The sequence below is a fragment of the Odontesthes bonariensis genome, chromosome 1 (assembly GCF_027942865.1).
Source record: "Odontesthes bonariensis isolate fOdoBon6 chromosome 1, fOdoBon6.hap1, whole genome shotgun sequence".
NCBI lineage: Eukaryota > Metazoa > Chordata > Actinopteri > Atheriniformes > Atherinopsidae > Odontesthes > Odontesthes bonariensis.
Window position 1 is genome coordinate 46,024,194 of NC_134506.1, and position 17,178 is coordinate 46,041,371.

At 42.5% G+C, this 17,178-nt stretch overlaps 1 protein-coding gene across 1 annotated transcript; it reads left to right on the forward strand.

Moving 5' to 3' along the window:
* Nucleotides 1–1,552: 1,552 nt before the first annotated feature.
* Nucleotides 1,553–15,091, forward strand: LOC142382515 (uncharacterized). The gene is made up of 3 exons (XM_075468465.1): nucleotides 1,553–1,788; nucleotides 8,359–8,727; nucleotides 12,342–15,091. Exons 1-3 carry the CDS (start codon nucleotides 1,617–1,619, stop codon nucleotides 13,268–13,270), a joined length of 1,470 nt encoding a protein of 489 aa, XP_075324580.1. The 5' UTR covers nucleotides 1,553–1,616; the 3' UTR covers nucleotides 13,271–15,091.
* The last annotated feature ends 2,087 nt before the right edge of the window (nucleotides 15,092–17,178 follow it).

Genomic DNA, 17,178 nt, shown 5'->3' on the forward strand with positions numbered 1-17,178 from the left:
TGTCGCTCAGGCTTCTTTTAAGGCAGTGGTCCCCAAACTACGGCACGCGGGCCACATCCGGCCCGCCTAAACAATTGGAGTGGCCCACTTAACAATCCCAAACAATCCCTCTAAACATGGCTGTCAACTTGTCGAGCAGTCTGGAGGCAAAAACCAAGAAATAATCCTTTAAGTGGCAATGAAGGTGTGTTTAATGAAACACATGCAAAATCCAAACTTTTTTCAACAACAATACTCATCAGTCTCAATCCAAACCCCCAACAAAACACTTTTTGCCTCCCTTTTAAAAACCCTACCCTTAGTCACATGACTGATTAGACCAAACCATTAACAGGTAGGTTCAAATATTTACATAATTACCAATAAATCATAGATATGTACATACATCCATAATTGCAATATATACACAATATAATCACCTATTTACAAACCCCTAAACCATTACTTCACACCCCAAACATATTGACATAAGAATCGTTGTCCAGGAAAAAGTCAGACCTCACATCGCTTGGCGCTATTTTTGCTTCCCTTGATATCAATGCATCCAATGTAAACTGTGCAGACCGAAGAGCAGACCGAGCAGTAAACACCGTAACAGGTGCGGCTATCGCTAGGTGGCTGGACGCATTGATATCAAGGGAGGTAAAAATAGCGCCAAGCGATGTGAGGTCTGACTTTTTCCTGGACAACCATTTTGTGATGCAAATGTATTACTCTTTTGAACGCATATTGTTTTGAGAAGCAAAACGCTTTATTTTTTAAACCCCAGCCAACTAGCCGGACTACCTTCATCAACGCCAAAACGAGGCTGGAACTCTGCTCACAGGACGCAGCAGGGGGTAAGAAGATGTTCAGAAATGATGTTGCTGATATGGGATGTTACACAGCTTCATGTCAAAAGAGGCGAACTATCCCCTTAAGCAGCCGCCCCATGTACAGAGGCTACAGTCCTCGCTGCAGCTGGCCCCGATTCGACTCCCGCACCGCCCGGCCCTGTGCTGCGTGTCTTTCCCCTCTCTCTGTCCCCTGCTTCCTGTCTCTCTCGAACTGTCCTAACATTAAGGGCATAAAAAGCCCCAAAAAATACTTTAATAAAAAAAAAATACAACAGAAAAACTAATTGAAACAAATGCATAGAAAAAGAGCAGTCCAATAAAGTCAAAATGAAATGATAATGAAACGGCAGTGACGTACTCTATAGTACACAATAAAATGTATAGGCCTATGGCATCTTATGAGATGTTGGCTTATGAATATGAGTAATAGCTTAAGAGAAAATGTGCACTTACCAAACAAAAGTTTACACTACAAATAAAAACAATATATAAGATAGACCGGGAATTGATAGATTTTATGTCATACTGTTTACTAAGTAATTAATTTGTGAGGAAAACGATTCAACCGGAAGTGCATTCGCGATTTTATTTTGAAATGTACGCCGTGCATTTCCGGGTCTGACAGTGGAGGTCTGCAGCCAGGACCTCTGGGCCGGAACTCCACCCTGTGACCCCGGAAACAAACACCGCAGCCGGCCGCCAATTTTCTTTGTGTGGGACTCCGCTGCTGGACGGTGTGTTAGCGTGTCTGAGCTGAATATCTGAGTGTGTGCAGCAACAATGTCTTCAGTTCAGCATCTGAGAGAGTTTATCAGCCAGCGACTAACTGCTGCCGCCGAAGAAATATTCTCAGAGTTTGAGAAAACCATCGTCCAGTACGAGGAAGAGATCGGCCGTCAGCGCAGACTGCTGGATATCAGCTGGAAACCGCAAATAAACTTCCACAGAGTGGGTAAGTAAGGCTGTGTGGAGGAACAGGGCTGCAGCTCTGAGCTCCGCTCCGGTTCTGTTGGGCTCAAAATGTGCTTTTCAATGCATTTTCCCACTTTTTCGAGGCCGTTGCGCACGCAGTATTGTGCTTTTTATGCTGGTCGGACCATCGGTGCTAGACTAGTAACGCGCCGAAATTCATGATGGAAACGGAAGAATAAGAGTCTGGCAACAGAGTAATATGTGTGTCTAATGCCTTCGGCATTGGCACCCATAATAATCTGAGCATGAACCAATGCTGCAAACCTCAATGAGCTGAAGCAGCGTTGGAAAGAAGAGTGGGCCAAGATTCCTCCACAACCATGTGAGAGACTGATAACGTCACACAGACGACGCTGAAGTTGGCCTCCGATTCACGAATTAAAGGAGTGGGCATAAAGGGCCAGAACAAGGTCCTGTATGGAAACTACATTACTTACACTGCTCAAATCTGGATAGAATTATTCTAAAGAGGCTATAGATTCATTAAAACCTTGTTTGGGATTTGTGAAACCTTTTTCTGATTTGTGAAAACAGGGCCATTTTACTGCTTTTTTTGGTATTCTGATCACCATAAACTGGGTCAGAAATAAAGATAAAGTCTTAGCACCTTAGAATTAAAAGATTATGTAAATCTGATGTAACTGAAACAAGCTAACAAACCTACGTTTCTGCTCACCAGCCAGTTGATTGTTGATTCTCTGCTGTTAAGAGGGTTAAAACTTAAGACTTTCTCGTATCTGTGCACCTAAATAATTAGTCTCATTCACATTAAGTTTCACCCTCACATCTGTGGAACCCTTTTTATTACTTATAACTAGTGATGCACGATATGACAAACTTCCACTGATACCGATATATCCATATTTTTATATTAAATATAATCTGCAGTTTGTTTAAGATGGAAAACTGATGTTTTACTTGCTCTGGCCTATCTATAACAGCAAACAAGTTTTTGGCTCTTTAAATGTTTATTTTTTTTCATGTCATTACAAAAATATGTTGCCATTTGCTATAAATAACAATAACAGAGCAAAAGTCACAACTCCACTTTAAGACAAAGTGCATGTAAGGTAAAGTGCAGCCCTTGAAATATTTAACAGAACAATGGGGTTTATCTGTAAAGGCATTTGTGGAGGTAGGTCAAGTATTTTTAAAAAATAAAATATATGCATTGACATTTGTCAACCTCAATTACAAAAATGTTATCTAATAAATAAAAATGCAACCTCAAAAATAAGGTTGATTACCCACTAAAGGTTGACATAATCATTCCTGATTTGACAGCATAAAAGCATCTTTGCTTCAAAATGAAAACTGTGATTTCCTCTTTCTTCTCAACATATCTTTCTTAACCTCCCCCGAAAAAATATGAGACTGCATCAGGCAGCATCAAGGCATCTTGAGTTCAAAATGGAAAATGAGATGATTTTCTCTTTTTATCTCAACATTTCTTAACTAAACTATCTTTTCACTTGTCACTGTCTACATTGTATTCTCTATTTTCTAGGTGAGGGCATCAGTGGGAGATTTTTCTTAACAAAAAGGAGCATTTCTGCCTTCTCACATCCAATTCGGTTCTGTTTTTCATCAATAACATTTGCAGCTGCAGAAAACAAATGTTCACTGTCTATGCTTGTGCAAGGAGAGGAGAGGCAAGGTCTGGGAACCGTTTTTTGTTGCTTCTCCAGTAGTCCATGGGGCTTTGAGATGGAGGAATCGTGGGCTCTGAGAGATAGGCTTGGATCTAAAATAGAAGAATAACAGTATACATATATATATAAAACAATATATATGAGACACTATGTTTTGGTCTACTTCTTAGAGATTACCAAAGCCTTATGTAAATAGATAAATTACCTGCTGATCTGTTTGCCTTTGGTTCAGCTCTTTTGAGCTGTTTTCTTGAAGGATTTCGTCGTACATTGTCAGCAGGGAAACATTGTTGTTGTCATCTTCCTTTGTTTTCTTCTCCTTTGGCTCTTCTTCACTGTCCTTTTCAGCTGATGCTACACCTCGTACTTTGTCCTTCAAAACTTCTGTTGCTTCCCTTTTTGTTTCTGGGTCAAAGAAGCAGTCCTTGTATCTGGGGTCCAAAATAGTAGCCAGAAAAAACAAGCCCTCTGTGTAAATGTGGTTGAAATGCTGTTCTACCGCTTGCAGTAGGGTGCTCTAAAGCCTGATTCTTACTCGGCGCAACCGCGCAACTGTTCTGGCTCGAGAACCATTAATGACGTCATCGAAAGCGCCAGCCCCTTCACAGTTCCTTCAGCTCATAAGCGCAGTTTGTGCCGAGAATGCGTCACATTTGCAGTTCTCTCCAGACCAGCGGGCGTCACTGTTGAGGAAACAAGCTGAAGAACCGGACGAAGAAAAACATACGAAGAAAGCATACACAATGCCACCTGTGGTGTCACGTCAGCAGAGGCTGGCACATCTGATGCGGAATGAATTTACTCTGGGTGTAGAACTGTATATGTATCTCAGAGCTAAGCGGCTGCAGTGTAACTTCATAGACGTGTCGTACAGATGTTTGTAGAGGCGCACCCTCTCGGTCACCGCGGTCTCTGCAGTGTTCATGTTTCCTTTCTCTTGGTCAGCTGTTTCCGGTTGAGCTCGCGCGAAGTCAGAAAAAAAGTTGTGTGCGCGACCTTGCGACGCGTGAGGATTTTTTAGCTTGCGACGGGGGGCGTGGCGGAATTTTGGGTCACGTGACCGTTTGCGCCATTTGCGACCAGCTAGTAAGAATGGGTCAAAGCGAGGTTGCGCCGAGTAAGAATCAGGCTTTAGAGGTTTTAATTCCAGGATCTGTTGAAGCTGGCCTATTTAACAGGCGTCTCAAAGCTTGAATGGAAGGTATAACATCAGCCGTGGTGGCTGAGGCTGAGCTTATATCCTTTGTCAGCTGCTCACAGGGGTTGAGAATCGTAACCATGTTTTCAATTAAAGCCCACTGATGTGTGGTCAAAAAAGCAGGTAACTCAAAATCCACAGCAGATGTTGCCAGGGCCCTCTTTTGCTCCATCAAACTCTGCATCATATAGTAGGTGCTGTTCCACCTAGTGGGCACGTCTTGCTGTAGCCTCGCCTCCTTCGTTCCAAGCTGTTTTTGCAAGTTCTGCAGACGAGAGGTGGCGAGTTGGGAATGTTTAAAATGACCTATTATCTTCCTGCCAGTTGACGCACAGTCCTGGATGCTCCTCTGGCTCAATACAGATTCATTAACAGCTAGCTGGAATGTGTGAGCCATACAGCCCAAGCTAGCAAGCCCACACTCATCCATAGCTTTTCTCATGTTACGTGCGTTGTCTCTGATCACAACATGCACTTGTTCTTTTTTAATGCTCCGCTGTGTTAGCATGGTGTCAAAAGCTTGACAAATCATTGTCGCTGTATGCGACCCGGTGCACTCCTGTGCATGCAGCATTGCTTTTTGCATGTTAAAGTCATCATCCAGCCACTGAGCCGTTAAGCTTAGCATACTGACCGGGCTAACATCTGATGTCCATATATGTTCGTTGTAAAACTTGCGTGTTTTCCGTTCTTGTCGATCAGGTTGTGGATGTGCGTGGCGACAATCCGAGGGACACACCCGAGAAGAAGCGGCGGCTTGGAAGTGTGTAACGTGGCTCCAAATATGCAATTAACGCACGAAAACCCGGGTTTTCAACAACACAAAAAGGCTGATCATCAAGCGCTATAAACTCCATAACTTTATCATTTATGTTTTTCGCCTTTTCACTGTCTCTTGGAAAGAGTTAACTTTTTTTTCAAATGCCTGTTGAATTGGGACATCCACCCTCAGGGTTGTTGTTGTAGCGCTTGCCTTGACTTTAGCACTGCTAGCGGCTGCAGCCTCATACTCACTCAATACTGCTTCGCCACGGTGACGGCTTTTCAGGTGAGCTATGAGGTTCGTTGTGTTAAAACTTGACGCTTTCTTTCCTCCTCTCGGAATCCTTGCTGAGCAAGTTTTACAAACTGCAAGGGTTTTGTCATCTTCTGCCACCGAGAAAAACCACCATGCTGGTGATGACATGTTGTATTAGCTTGGGTCCTGGCAGCGGCGCAGTAAATCACGTAACCAGTGCGCCATGGCCAGTGTTTCGACTACTCGACCTGAATAAAACAGCCGGCATCTGCAAACTTTTATTTATCGGATTATTTTATCTGAAAAATGTTCATATCGGATCGATAAAAATGGCTAATTTCCCCCCAAATCGGCCGATATTTTATCGGCCCGATATATGTCGTTCATCCCTACTTATAACTAGGGCCCGACCGATATGGTTTTTTCAGGGCCGATACCGATAATTATGGAAATGGGAGGCCGATAACCGATAAATAGAAACATTATTCACGATAAATTAAAAATAGCACACACTGACACAAACTTTCATATCCATTAAGTCTTTTTAATTGTAAAAATGAAAAGTGCAGGGAGCTGCCAGCAGCATTTGTAAAATAAAGCCAAACATAACTTGGAATAAAACGGGAAATAAAATAATAGTATAAATACATAATTATCAATAAAGAAATAAATCACTCCCTGCTATGAGAATACTTGAATATATGCTATTTTTATATTAAGAAGTAATAGAAAATGAACTGACTGAGAACTAAAAATCAAGTGTAGGGAGCTGCTTATAGCATTTTTAAACCGTAAAATAAACATAAACATCCCTGTACAACTCGACAATGAACCATCTACATTAGGATGCTTTAATGCCCATTCTCAAGCCTAATATTGCCAATTTAGCAGGATAATGTTGTAGTGGAGGAAGCACAGTTGCTCTGCGTGTTGTCCAGTGAGGCTTTTTCCTCACCTGAGTCGCGTCGCGTACGGCTTCATGAAGTTGTTCACCTAACACCATGGTTGTTAGCGCAAGCCTGCTAGCTACTTGGTGGTGGTGTGACAGCCTGTCTGGCTACCCGTAACAAGATGTTACTCCAGATGTTTGAAACGCAGCGACTGGCCAAAACGTAATTCTATTAAAGTTAATTAAGAGGGACATTGCGACCAATCACCGTTGGTTCTAACGTGCTGGGTGACCAGTCCTTACGGAACGAGTAAGGCTCTCACACCAGCAGGCTACCAAGTAGCTAGCAGGCTTGCACTAACACATGGTTAGTCTCAGGAACAAACACAAAGACGTTTTATTTGGTCTTCATTGACCATGGCTTTCAGTCCACCTTTCGTGTAGAACTACAGACACGTTCACGTGTCCATGTGGGGGTTTAAAAATGACCGTACACTATGCTGAGACTGCTTTATGGACAGCCGTTTCAGTGAGGAGTATTCGCCGTCATTCTGGTTATCCTTACGTGAGCTGAAGGTTTGCGTCGTTACACAGATCAAATGGACCATTTTCACTAGCTGTATACACTAATAAAGACGTTGTGCTGCCGTGCTTTTGCAACGTTGGTGTGTTTGTGACTTATTGCAGGGGATAAGGCTTCGTATATATATAATATTGCTTGGGGTGCCTCATATTCTTCTTACCTTAACCAGATACTCCTAATTCAGAAAAGATTCTTAAGAATGATTTCAAACTCTACAAATCAGGCGCCATCTGCACCTTTATTCAGTAAATTCAGACTCTTGTCAATTTTTTCTATTAATATGCTTCAAACATCTCTGTTTCTGTTTAAATTCATTCATTGTAAACAAGACATTCCAGGCACTTTTCATACGTTCTTCTTGTTATCATCAGATATTCACTCGTATTCAGTAAGAGGTCAGAACAACCTTCTTTTACCTCTTTGTAGAACTTCCAGACATAAATGTTTTATCAAATTCCATGGTTCCCAGCTCTGGAAGTCCCTAGACAGAGGTGGCAAGCTTTTATCCTCCTACAAAATGTTTGTCTAGTTTGGTGAGGTATCTTCTGTCCAGGCAAAATTTCAATTGAAATGAAATTGTGATTTTGTTCTCTCTCTGTATTTTTCCTTGTCTCCTCCTCTTTTCTGCCTTTTCTTTTCTTTTATTGGTTGATATAATTTAGTGTTTTGTATTGGGGGGGGGGTATATAAGCCCTTGGGCTTCCTTTGCTCTCCTGCACGTTCTTTTGGCCTTTGTATTAATAAATGTATTTTCTTGTTTTATCATTGTGCATATTTAAAAAAAATAAAAAAATAAAATATATATATATATATCTCCAAACAAACTCCCTTTAAGGGAGTTTGTTCTCTCTGCTTCAGGCAGTACTGCCACCACCGTGGCCCCACTTGCGCCGCGGCCGCCTTGAAACCGTTCGCAGCCTTGCGTGTTGATTGGTTGTACTCCGTGTGCCAAACAAATCAGATGCTGTGACGGGCGGGGCAATGCTCATGAACTCAAAGTGGCGAGAGCAGAAGACGCGTTCAGAACGAAACGGCTGCAAAATTGGTTGTGAAAATGATATAAACTTATCGGTGGAAATTTATGGAAAGTGTGGCCGATGCCGATATCCCCAAAATGCTGAATATTGGTCGGGCCTTACTTATAACTACAGTCTTTGTTATTTAGTGATGGTGTAAATAACCATTTCCTTGTGACCTTTTGTCTTTCCAGAGCTCCCACAGTATTATCTCTGTGAGGAAGAGATTCCTGTTAACCTTGAGAAGGACTCCAGTCTGGACCAGGAGGAACCAGAACCTCCACAGATTAAAGAGGAACAGGTGGAAGTCTGCACCAGTCATGAGGAACAGCAGCTCTTACTGAAGCAGGAGACTGATAACTTTACGGTGACCCTAACTTATGAGGAAAGTGACCGTAGTGAAGCAGAACCAACAAATGTCCAGCTCCAAGATCAGAGCCAAGATCAGGAAGGAAGTGGGCGTGAATCAACTGGAAATGCAGAGCTGAGGCCAAAGAAGAGGCGTCACAGTAACGATGGAGACAACTCTTCCATGTCAGAGAGTCACCGTAACACCGCGAAAGGTAAAGCATCTTTAAAACTTTAATAATGAATCAGCAAGACGTTATTCATCACCACAGGGGGTTTTACATGTTACAGCCGCATCACAGAAAACAGACTCAAAACCAGCACCATGTACAGTAATACTTACACACAGATATAATCTGAAGATGGTGTTACACACACAGTCTGTGGGTGAAAGGAAAATGTGAGGCTGAACAAGCTGGGAATGACATTTATAGACGGAACAATCTGTTGATGACACAACCAGCTTACAGGGAATATATGTTGGAAATACAATAGAAAAATACTTTATTCATCCCCCAGTGTGAGAATTCAAATTAGTGAAGTAGCTAAGAAAAAAGGAATTTTTACAACGATTGTATATTAAAACAATAATAATGATAAATAAATTTGAGAAAATGTCAGCAGTCACTGTTAAAAAGCCTTATGGCTGTTGGGACGAAGGACCTCCTGAACCTCTCAGACCTGCAGCTGCTCCTCTGTCCTGCCAGGATGCTGTGCAGAGGATGTTTCTTATTCTCCAGAACAGAATCTAACTTCCTCCTCATCCGCTGCTCCACCACAGCACTGAGAGGGTCCAGCCTTCTGCCTACAACAGAACCAGCCTTTTTCACCAGTTTGTCCAGGCGCCTACAGCCTTTGTCTGCAGTGCAACTCCCCCAGCAGACAACAGCATAGAACAGTGCACTCTCAGTGACAGTGTGATAAAACATGCACATCATGTGATGAAGGATGGCTCTGGCCCCTCCTGTACACTGCTTCTATGTTGGCAGACCACTCCAGTTTATTATCCAGCAACTACTGTCTGGAAATGACAAAGGTTGAGCAGACAAACAGGAACGATGGATAACAGTTTTCACATTGTGCTGCTGGTGGAAACTCTTCCTGCTTTGGGGATGATTGGTCTGTGGTGGTGCTCCTTCTCACACTGCGGCTGCATCAGTCTGTGGCTGAAGGAGAAGCTCAGAGCTCCAACAGTGTCGTGTTGGTGGTGAACATGCCGTCCATGACTGATGTTAGGTTGGCTCCCATCCTCTTCTCACGGAGTTCAAAGGAAAGTCCAGGACTGAGCCGGCCTCCTGACCAGCTTGTTCAGTTTTGACCACCTCAGCACACCATATCATGGAAAAGGGCTGATGATATCTGATAATATCACTTTGTCCTTTCTGTGCTTTCAGACCAGAGCAGTTTGTTTATTGTACACCGAGGTACTTGTACTCTTCCACCTCTAAAATATAGAAAAAAGCAGCTTGGTACACAAGAAAAATGTTACTTTATTCTTCTGGATGAATCAAGGAGTTCACAGTCCCTCCAAAAGTTAAAACACACACTGAGCTAACACACTACCTGGGCTGACTAAAAAGAACTTGGGTCATGCAGACCCCTCCCACAGATTAAGAGAAAATATTGTCCACTCTTGGCTGAAACTAGTTTCAATGAGGGCTGTTATCACACAGTGAAATTAAACCTGCAGCAAGCCTACTTAGCCTACTCATCAATCACAACACCCTAGTTTCTAGCTACCTTTGATGAAGCAAGAGATAGAGATTCAGTTTGGATGCACATGCTTTGGTGTATGGTTGGTTTGGCTGGGAAGACAAGCAGTTCAGTTTTAGAGAGGTTCAGTTGGAGGTGATGGGCTTTCATCCATTTTGATATGTCAGAGAAACAGTTTTAGTTTGGTGCTGAGACGGTGTGGTTGTCAGGTGGGAATTATATGATGAGCTGGGTATCATCAGCATAACATTGGTATGAGAAGCCATGTGATGGGATCATCTGGCCCAGTGAGGTGGTGTATAGGGCAAAGAGAAGAGGTCCAAGTACTGAGCTTTGGGGGACCCCAGTGGAAAGGTGGTGCGCTGCAAAAGTGTGGCCAAGCCAGGATATTTTGAATGACCGACCAGTGAGGTGTGATTCAAACCAGGAGTGTGCTCTCCCTGTGATGCCCACGCTGGAGAGTATGAACAGAAGGATACAATGGTTGACAGTGTCAAACGCAGCCGACAGATCGAGCAGGATAAGAACTGAAAGAAGATTTAGGAATACACGAAATTTATCTGCTTTTAACCCATCCAGGTTGGCACCTGTTGAACACACATGCACACGCACAGGGTCACACACTCATAGAGAGAGATGCCAACCTGGAGCAGTGGCAACCAATCACAGCGCCCGGTTTACTGATGTGTTATGGGATAGTTTCCCGTGGGAGTCTTGTCACAGCCCCCTTTGTTTTGCTGGTGTTTATGTGAAGGTGGCTGAGCGTGCAACAGCTGACGGTCAATGTTGAGCCTTCTGAGTTCCAGTTCAGTCCCCACTGATACAAACCCAACAATGAAGCTTTTGGAGGTGACAGATGTGTTTTAAACGAAGTTTAGGCAAGGCAAGGCAAGGCATCTTTACGGTGCGTTCACACCAGACGCGGTGCGAGTGTTGCCGCGGGTGTAAATTGAATGAATAGTAAAAAACGAGTGAATAGCTCAAGGGGCTATCCATTTCATTCTCTCACCAACCATGGCTGATATAAGTACCATCGCGTCCTTGTACCTGCTGTGGCAGTCTGAGATTCGTCTGAAACGCACACGCCGTTGTGTCTGGGTCAGTGACATCATCCGGAGGCGCACTCAGCTCGGATAATTTCATCGCCTTCTCCAGGAGTTGCGTCTGTATGGCGGCCGCTTCCAGCGGTGTTTCAGGCTCCCCAGGACCCAGTTTGATGACCCGCTCGGGAGGATCGGTGCCGTGATCTCTCGTCAGGACACCAACTACAGGCGCTCCGCAGCTGAAATGGAGCTACGGTGCCGTGATCACCTGAAATCGGTGATTTAATTTTTTTATTTTATTTTGTCAGGGACCATGTGCAAAGTACATTAATTACAAAGTAAAGAGATGACCTGCACCAGATTGTAGCTTAGAAGCTAATTTCCATCTGCAGTCCCATCTGCATGTCACAGGCACGACTCCATTTCAGCTGCGGAGCGCCTGTCCATCTGTCTCCACGTCACTGTCGTCCAGAATCTCAACGCTGATAGGCTGTCTGACGCGAATATTTCGCCAAAGTTGGATTTTTTTTAACTCGCGCGGCGGCATGCGCCTCACCGCGCCCCACCACGCTAAAAAGCAGTTATCAATGAGATCACTGTATCTCTTTTGATGGTTCGAATGATCAATGAGGATGAATCAATGAGTTCAAGGAATAAGTAAAGCTTTCACAAAACCTTTGTGTCTTCTTACTTTGATTTACTTTATTTATTAGTTTGTGTGTCATGAGGCTGTCTTGATGCAGTCTGTCACAGTAAGCATGATCTAAACCAGCCTGTGGCTTCTATATAAATGTTACCTGCACAGAACCTGATATCTGAGACTCTGATTGTCAATCAAGCTAAAAGCAGTTATCAATGAGATCACTGTATCTCTTTTGATGGTTCGAATGATCGTCCTTCTGGAGCTGAGGAATGACCCGGCATGCTGTGCTGGCTGCTCATGCACCTTATTCCTGTAACCTGCCACTCAGAGCGCTTCAAAGGACAGGAAGAGCGTACGAGCACGTCTCGTCAGATCTTAGATTCATGTGTCATCGAGTTATTAACCTTTGGTTTTGTCCCTTTTCCCCCAGACATCTCACAACAATATGTCTGTAAAGAGGAGGAGATTCTTACTGACCAGCAGTTCTTTAACCACGAGAGCAACTCCAGTCTGGACCAGCAGGAACCAGAACCGCCACAGTTTAAAGAAGAGCTGGAGGAACGCTGCACCTCTCAAGAGGAAGAGTGGCTTGAACTGAAACAGGAGACTGATATCTTATTGGTGACTCCTACTCATGAGGAAAGTGAACTAACCAGTGAGCAGCTCCTCTCTCAGAACTCCTCTGTAGCTGAGAGACAAGAAATGGAAAAAAACTTGAGAGATGAAGAGTCTGAATCAACTCAAAATGCAAAGCTGAAGCCACATAAGAGACGTGGGAGAAACATAAATCACAGTAACGATGTGATCAATGAGAGTCAGTTTAATGCCGACACAGGTGACCAGGGAGTAATATGTGGAGTTTGTGGAAAAGCCTTTATGAGTTACTCTGAGTTGAGGGCACATTATGTAATGCACACAGGTAAGAACCCATATTCTTGTGAAATATGTAAGAAAGCTTTCAGACAAAAAAATAGTTTGTTGGTCCACATGAGGATTCACACAGGTAAGAAACCATATTCTTGTGAAATATGTAAGAAAGCTTTCAGGAATAATAGTATTTTGTTGGTCCACATGAGAACTCACACAGGCGAGAAGCCTTACGTTTGTAAAACCTGTGGGAAAAGATTTTCTCAAATGTCAACACTTAAAATCCATATGCGAATCCACACAGGCGAGAAGCCGTTTTCATGTTCTACATGTGGCAAAGTTTTCAGATGCAGCAGTCACTTAAAAGCTCACATAAAATTTCACACAGGTGAGAAGTCGTACTCATGTGAAACATGTGGGAAAGGCTTCATACAGAGTGGTGATCTGCGGAAGCACATGAAAAGTCACACAGGTAAAAAGTTGCAGTCCTGAAACATCTGTAAAGAAATAATGTGAATGACTTTAATAGATGCAGAGAACAACTATAATTCCAGCTGGGACGCTGTGTAAAATGTACATAAAAACAGAATGCAATGATTTAAGAAGCTCATATTCGAATCTTTTATTCACAATAGACTGTAGCAGTGTTGTATAAAGTACTGAAATCTCACACTCAAGTAAAAGTATAGATACCCCTCCAAAATATGACTTTGGTATAAGTCCAAGTCATTGACTGAAATGTTACTTGAGTGAAAGTCTTAAAGTATCCGAAACGTCTTGTACTTAAGTATGAGAATTACTGTAAAAATAGATGTACTTAAGTAATGTAATGAAAAGTATAAGTAAAAAGTAAACAAGGCAAATGCAGTTTGAATTAAATTTTTTATATTTTGGTAAACTTTGAAGGTCAAATACACTTAAAATCTACACACAACCAAGTGCAGGCAAAATTTAGACCAGGTTTAGACAGAAAATACAAACTTTGTGAACCTTTAAGTTTTTCTTCTTCAAGTAAGGTCAGTGCTGAAAATGAGGCGTACATTACACCATTAAGAAAAAAATGAAACAAGAGGCTGCTACTGTTATTGCCATCATTATAAACAAAATTTAAAGAAAAAAATAGGAGAAAACTGCAGCTTATCTGGCAGCTGAAGAGGAAGACCTTTTTTTGTAAAACTACCTTAAAACCTAAAAAAGGGGAGTTTCTGTAAGAGAATTTCCACGTCTTCGGGCAGGCAGAACATGCATGGGGTCAAAACACTGTTGCGTTTTTTTTTCTCTCTCTCTTTTTTTTTTTTTGTAACAAGTAACTAAACCGAACAATGAAAATGTATCGGAGTAAAAGTATGCAATTAAGTTCGGAAATATAGTGAAGTAAAAGTGAAAGTTGTCAAAAAAAATTTAAACTCGAGGAAAGTACAAAGTATTCCAAAATATACTTAAGTACAGTAGTGAAGTATTTTTACTTTGTTACTATACAACACTGGACTGTAGAGAACAGACAAACTGTGTATCACAAAACAAAAATAGGTCATGTTTTGGGGAATCCTGATCATACAAACTGTGCAAACACTGGGTCAAAGTGCATGATGAACACAGGTTGCCAAACAGTGGGTGCCACCAATGGGCTGGCTTGGATAAACTCTGAAAACCCATTAATCCAAATGACAAAAGATCTCTGCTGTAGAGTTTAGTTGAGTCTGCTCTAAAACCTGGTGGAGTCAGCTCCAAATTCAAATGAGTGTCGGTCTTCTTTTGGTTATTAACTGTCAAATGATGTTGTCTTTATTGTCTGCTGCTGGTTCATCTTCTGCTGTTCAAAGCCGCTCTGCAGTTAAAATTCACATTAAATAGCATTTGTCCCACAGCGACTTGTCTTACGTTTTATGATTACATAGCTCACCAATCCATCCATCCATCCATCCATCTACCGCTTCTCCGGGGGTCAGGTCGCGGGGGCATTAGCTTGAGCAGACAAACCCAGCTGTGCAGCCCCTGTTTCATTGTCAGGATTTGATATATGTTTTTTTGTTCTGTTCTGAATAAAATGATTTATGATTTGAAACTGATTTTATTTAGATTTCTCAAAGTGCAAACCTGTAACAATTGGTTTGAAATTGTCAATCATTGTAGTTAAGATTAAAGCTGTTCTGTCTTCTCACAATACCATCAGGAAGCAAACCTGTTGCAGTGATGGGATGGCTGGGAATGTTGTTGAGTTCCTTGAAGTTTGGCTTATAGCCTCTTTGTGAAATTTCTGTATACTGAATTGCATAGTTTTGGTCAAAGTTGGGAAATGGGTCTCTTAGAAAAAAGAGAGAAAATGCTTTTTGTAAAATGTTTTCTACTAATAAACTTATTTATGAGAACATTTCTTTTTTGTTTTTAAATGATTTCATCTTTCTTTGTGTGTTTTACCATCTGCTGAATTTGAACAAAGCTTCGTCATAGCAGAAATAAACCGGAATCACTGCTCGTTCATGTGTTTGATAGGCTCTGTATTTACTGCCAGTTCAGGTGTTATTCTCCCTGGCAAAGAAACAGACTTCCCAAACGTCCTGGTCACTATCCTGTAATGCTTATATTTCCATTTCTAAGGTTCTCTGAGGAAGGAATTCTTACAAGGAACCCTTGCTTGTAATGGCTGCTGAAAAAAATCACACTCACCACCGAAAGAGTAGTCGCCTTCTCCGGGTCACATGTCAAAACGTTCTTGGGCTGAACCCCACGCTGCCTACCGATGCGTTGGTGCGTGAATGTGTAGAAGAAAGTAGCGTTTAGCCTGTATGGACTAAGACGTGCTGTATGAGTGAATGGGTGGATGTGGCGTGTAGTGTGAATCGTCACTTAGACTAGAACAGCGTTATACAAGTACAGTCCATTTGCTACCCTGTTCGATTCCAACTAGTTTCAGGCAAAACGACTGAATGTGGGGAGCAATCATGTTCAGAAGTGAGTTAGTTCAAGTTTCCCTTTAATTTATATTGGAAAATACAGACTATTTGAATATCTAGCATCGGCACAGTTCCAACATGTCAAAGTAGGTCAAGCTACAAAGGATTAGTCTGTACAACATGATAACCAGCTTGCTGTGTTACCTACGGGCTACTGAAGCTGAACTAATACTTGGATGGTACATATACCTTAGTCGTTCTCAGTAGGTGGTGTATATGTCAAAGAGAAGAGGTCCCAGTACTGAGCCTTGGGGGACCCCTGTGGCGAGGTGGTGCGCTGCAGAAGTGTGACCAAGCCAGGATACTTTGAATGACCACCAGTGAGGTATGATTCAAACCAGGAGTGTGCTCTCCCTGTGATGCCCACGCAAGAGAGTACGGACAAAAGGATACAATGGTTGACAGTGTCAAACGCAGCCGATAGGTCGAGCAGGATAAGTACTGATGATTTAGCTGTCGCTCAGGCTTCTTTTAAGGCAGTGGTCCCCAAACTACGGCACGCGGGCCACATCCGGCTCGCCTAAACAATTGGAGTGGCCCACTTAACAATCCCAAACAATCCCTCTAAACATGGCTTTCAACTTGTCGAGCAGTCTGGAGGCAAAAACCAAGAAATAATCCTTTGTGGCAATGAAGGTGTGTTTAAAGGGGAACTCCGGGGCATTTGAAGCGTGTTTCCATTGCTAGAGGTTGTCAAATAATGATAGTAGGACACAGAGAGGTGCAGATCTGCGCTCCCTGTGTGGAGATCGCTCTGTCCGCACAGCATGTCATGCGAGGCTAATACGTGGTGGCTAAGGGGCAAGCGCTAACCCTTCCACGTAAAACAACAACTTGCACACTGCAGAAACGTCACACCACTTTATAACCCATCCGACAATAAAGTCACAAACCTTACCATCAAAACCATATGCATGGTTCTCACATTACTGGCATGGGGACGTTACAAAACAACTTTATAAACAGCATGTAACTCACCGGCTGGTTGTAGGCTCGCGCATGTGAAAGCCCAAAAGAGTCGATGGAGAATAATCCCATATACAAAACAATTATATTCTCTAGAAAAACTGCGTTCAAGTATTTAAAACATTACAACAATGCATGCCCAGTAATATTGTTGTAATGTTTTAAATACTTGAACGCAGTTTTTCTAGAGAATATAATTGTTTTGTATATGGGATTATTCTCCATCGACTCTTTTGGGCTTTCACATGCGCGAGCGTACAACCAGCCGGTGAGTTACATGCTGTTTATAAAGTTGTTTTGTAACGTCCCCATGCCAGTAATGTAAGAACCATGCATATGGTTTTGATGGTAAGGCTTGTGACTTTACTGTCGGATGGTTTATAAAGTGGTGTGACGTTTCTGCAGTGTGCAAGTTGTTGTTTTACGTGGAAGGGTTAGCGCTTGCCCCTTAGCCACCACGTATTAGCCTCGCATGACATG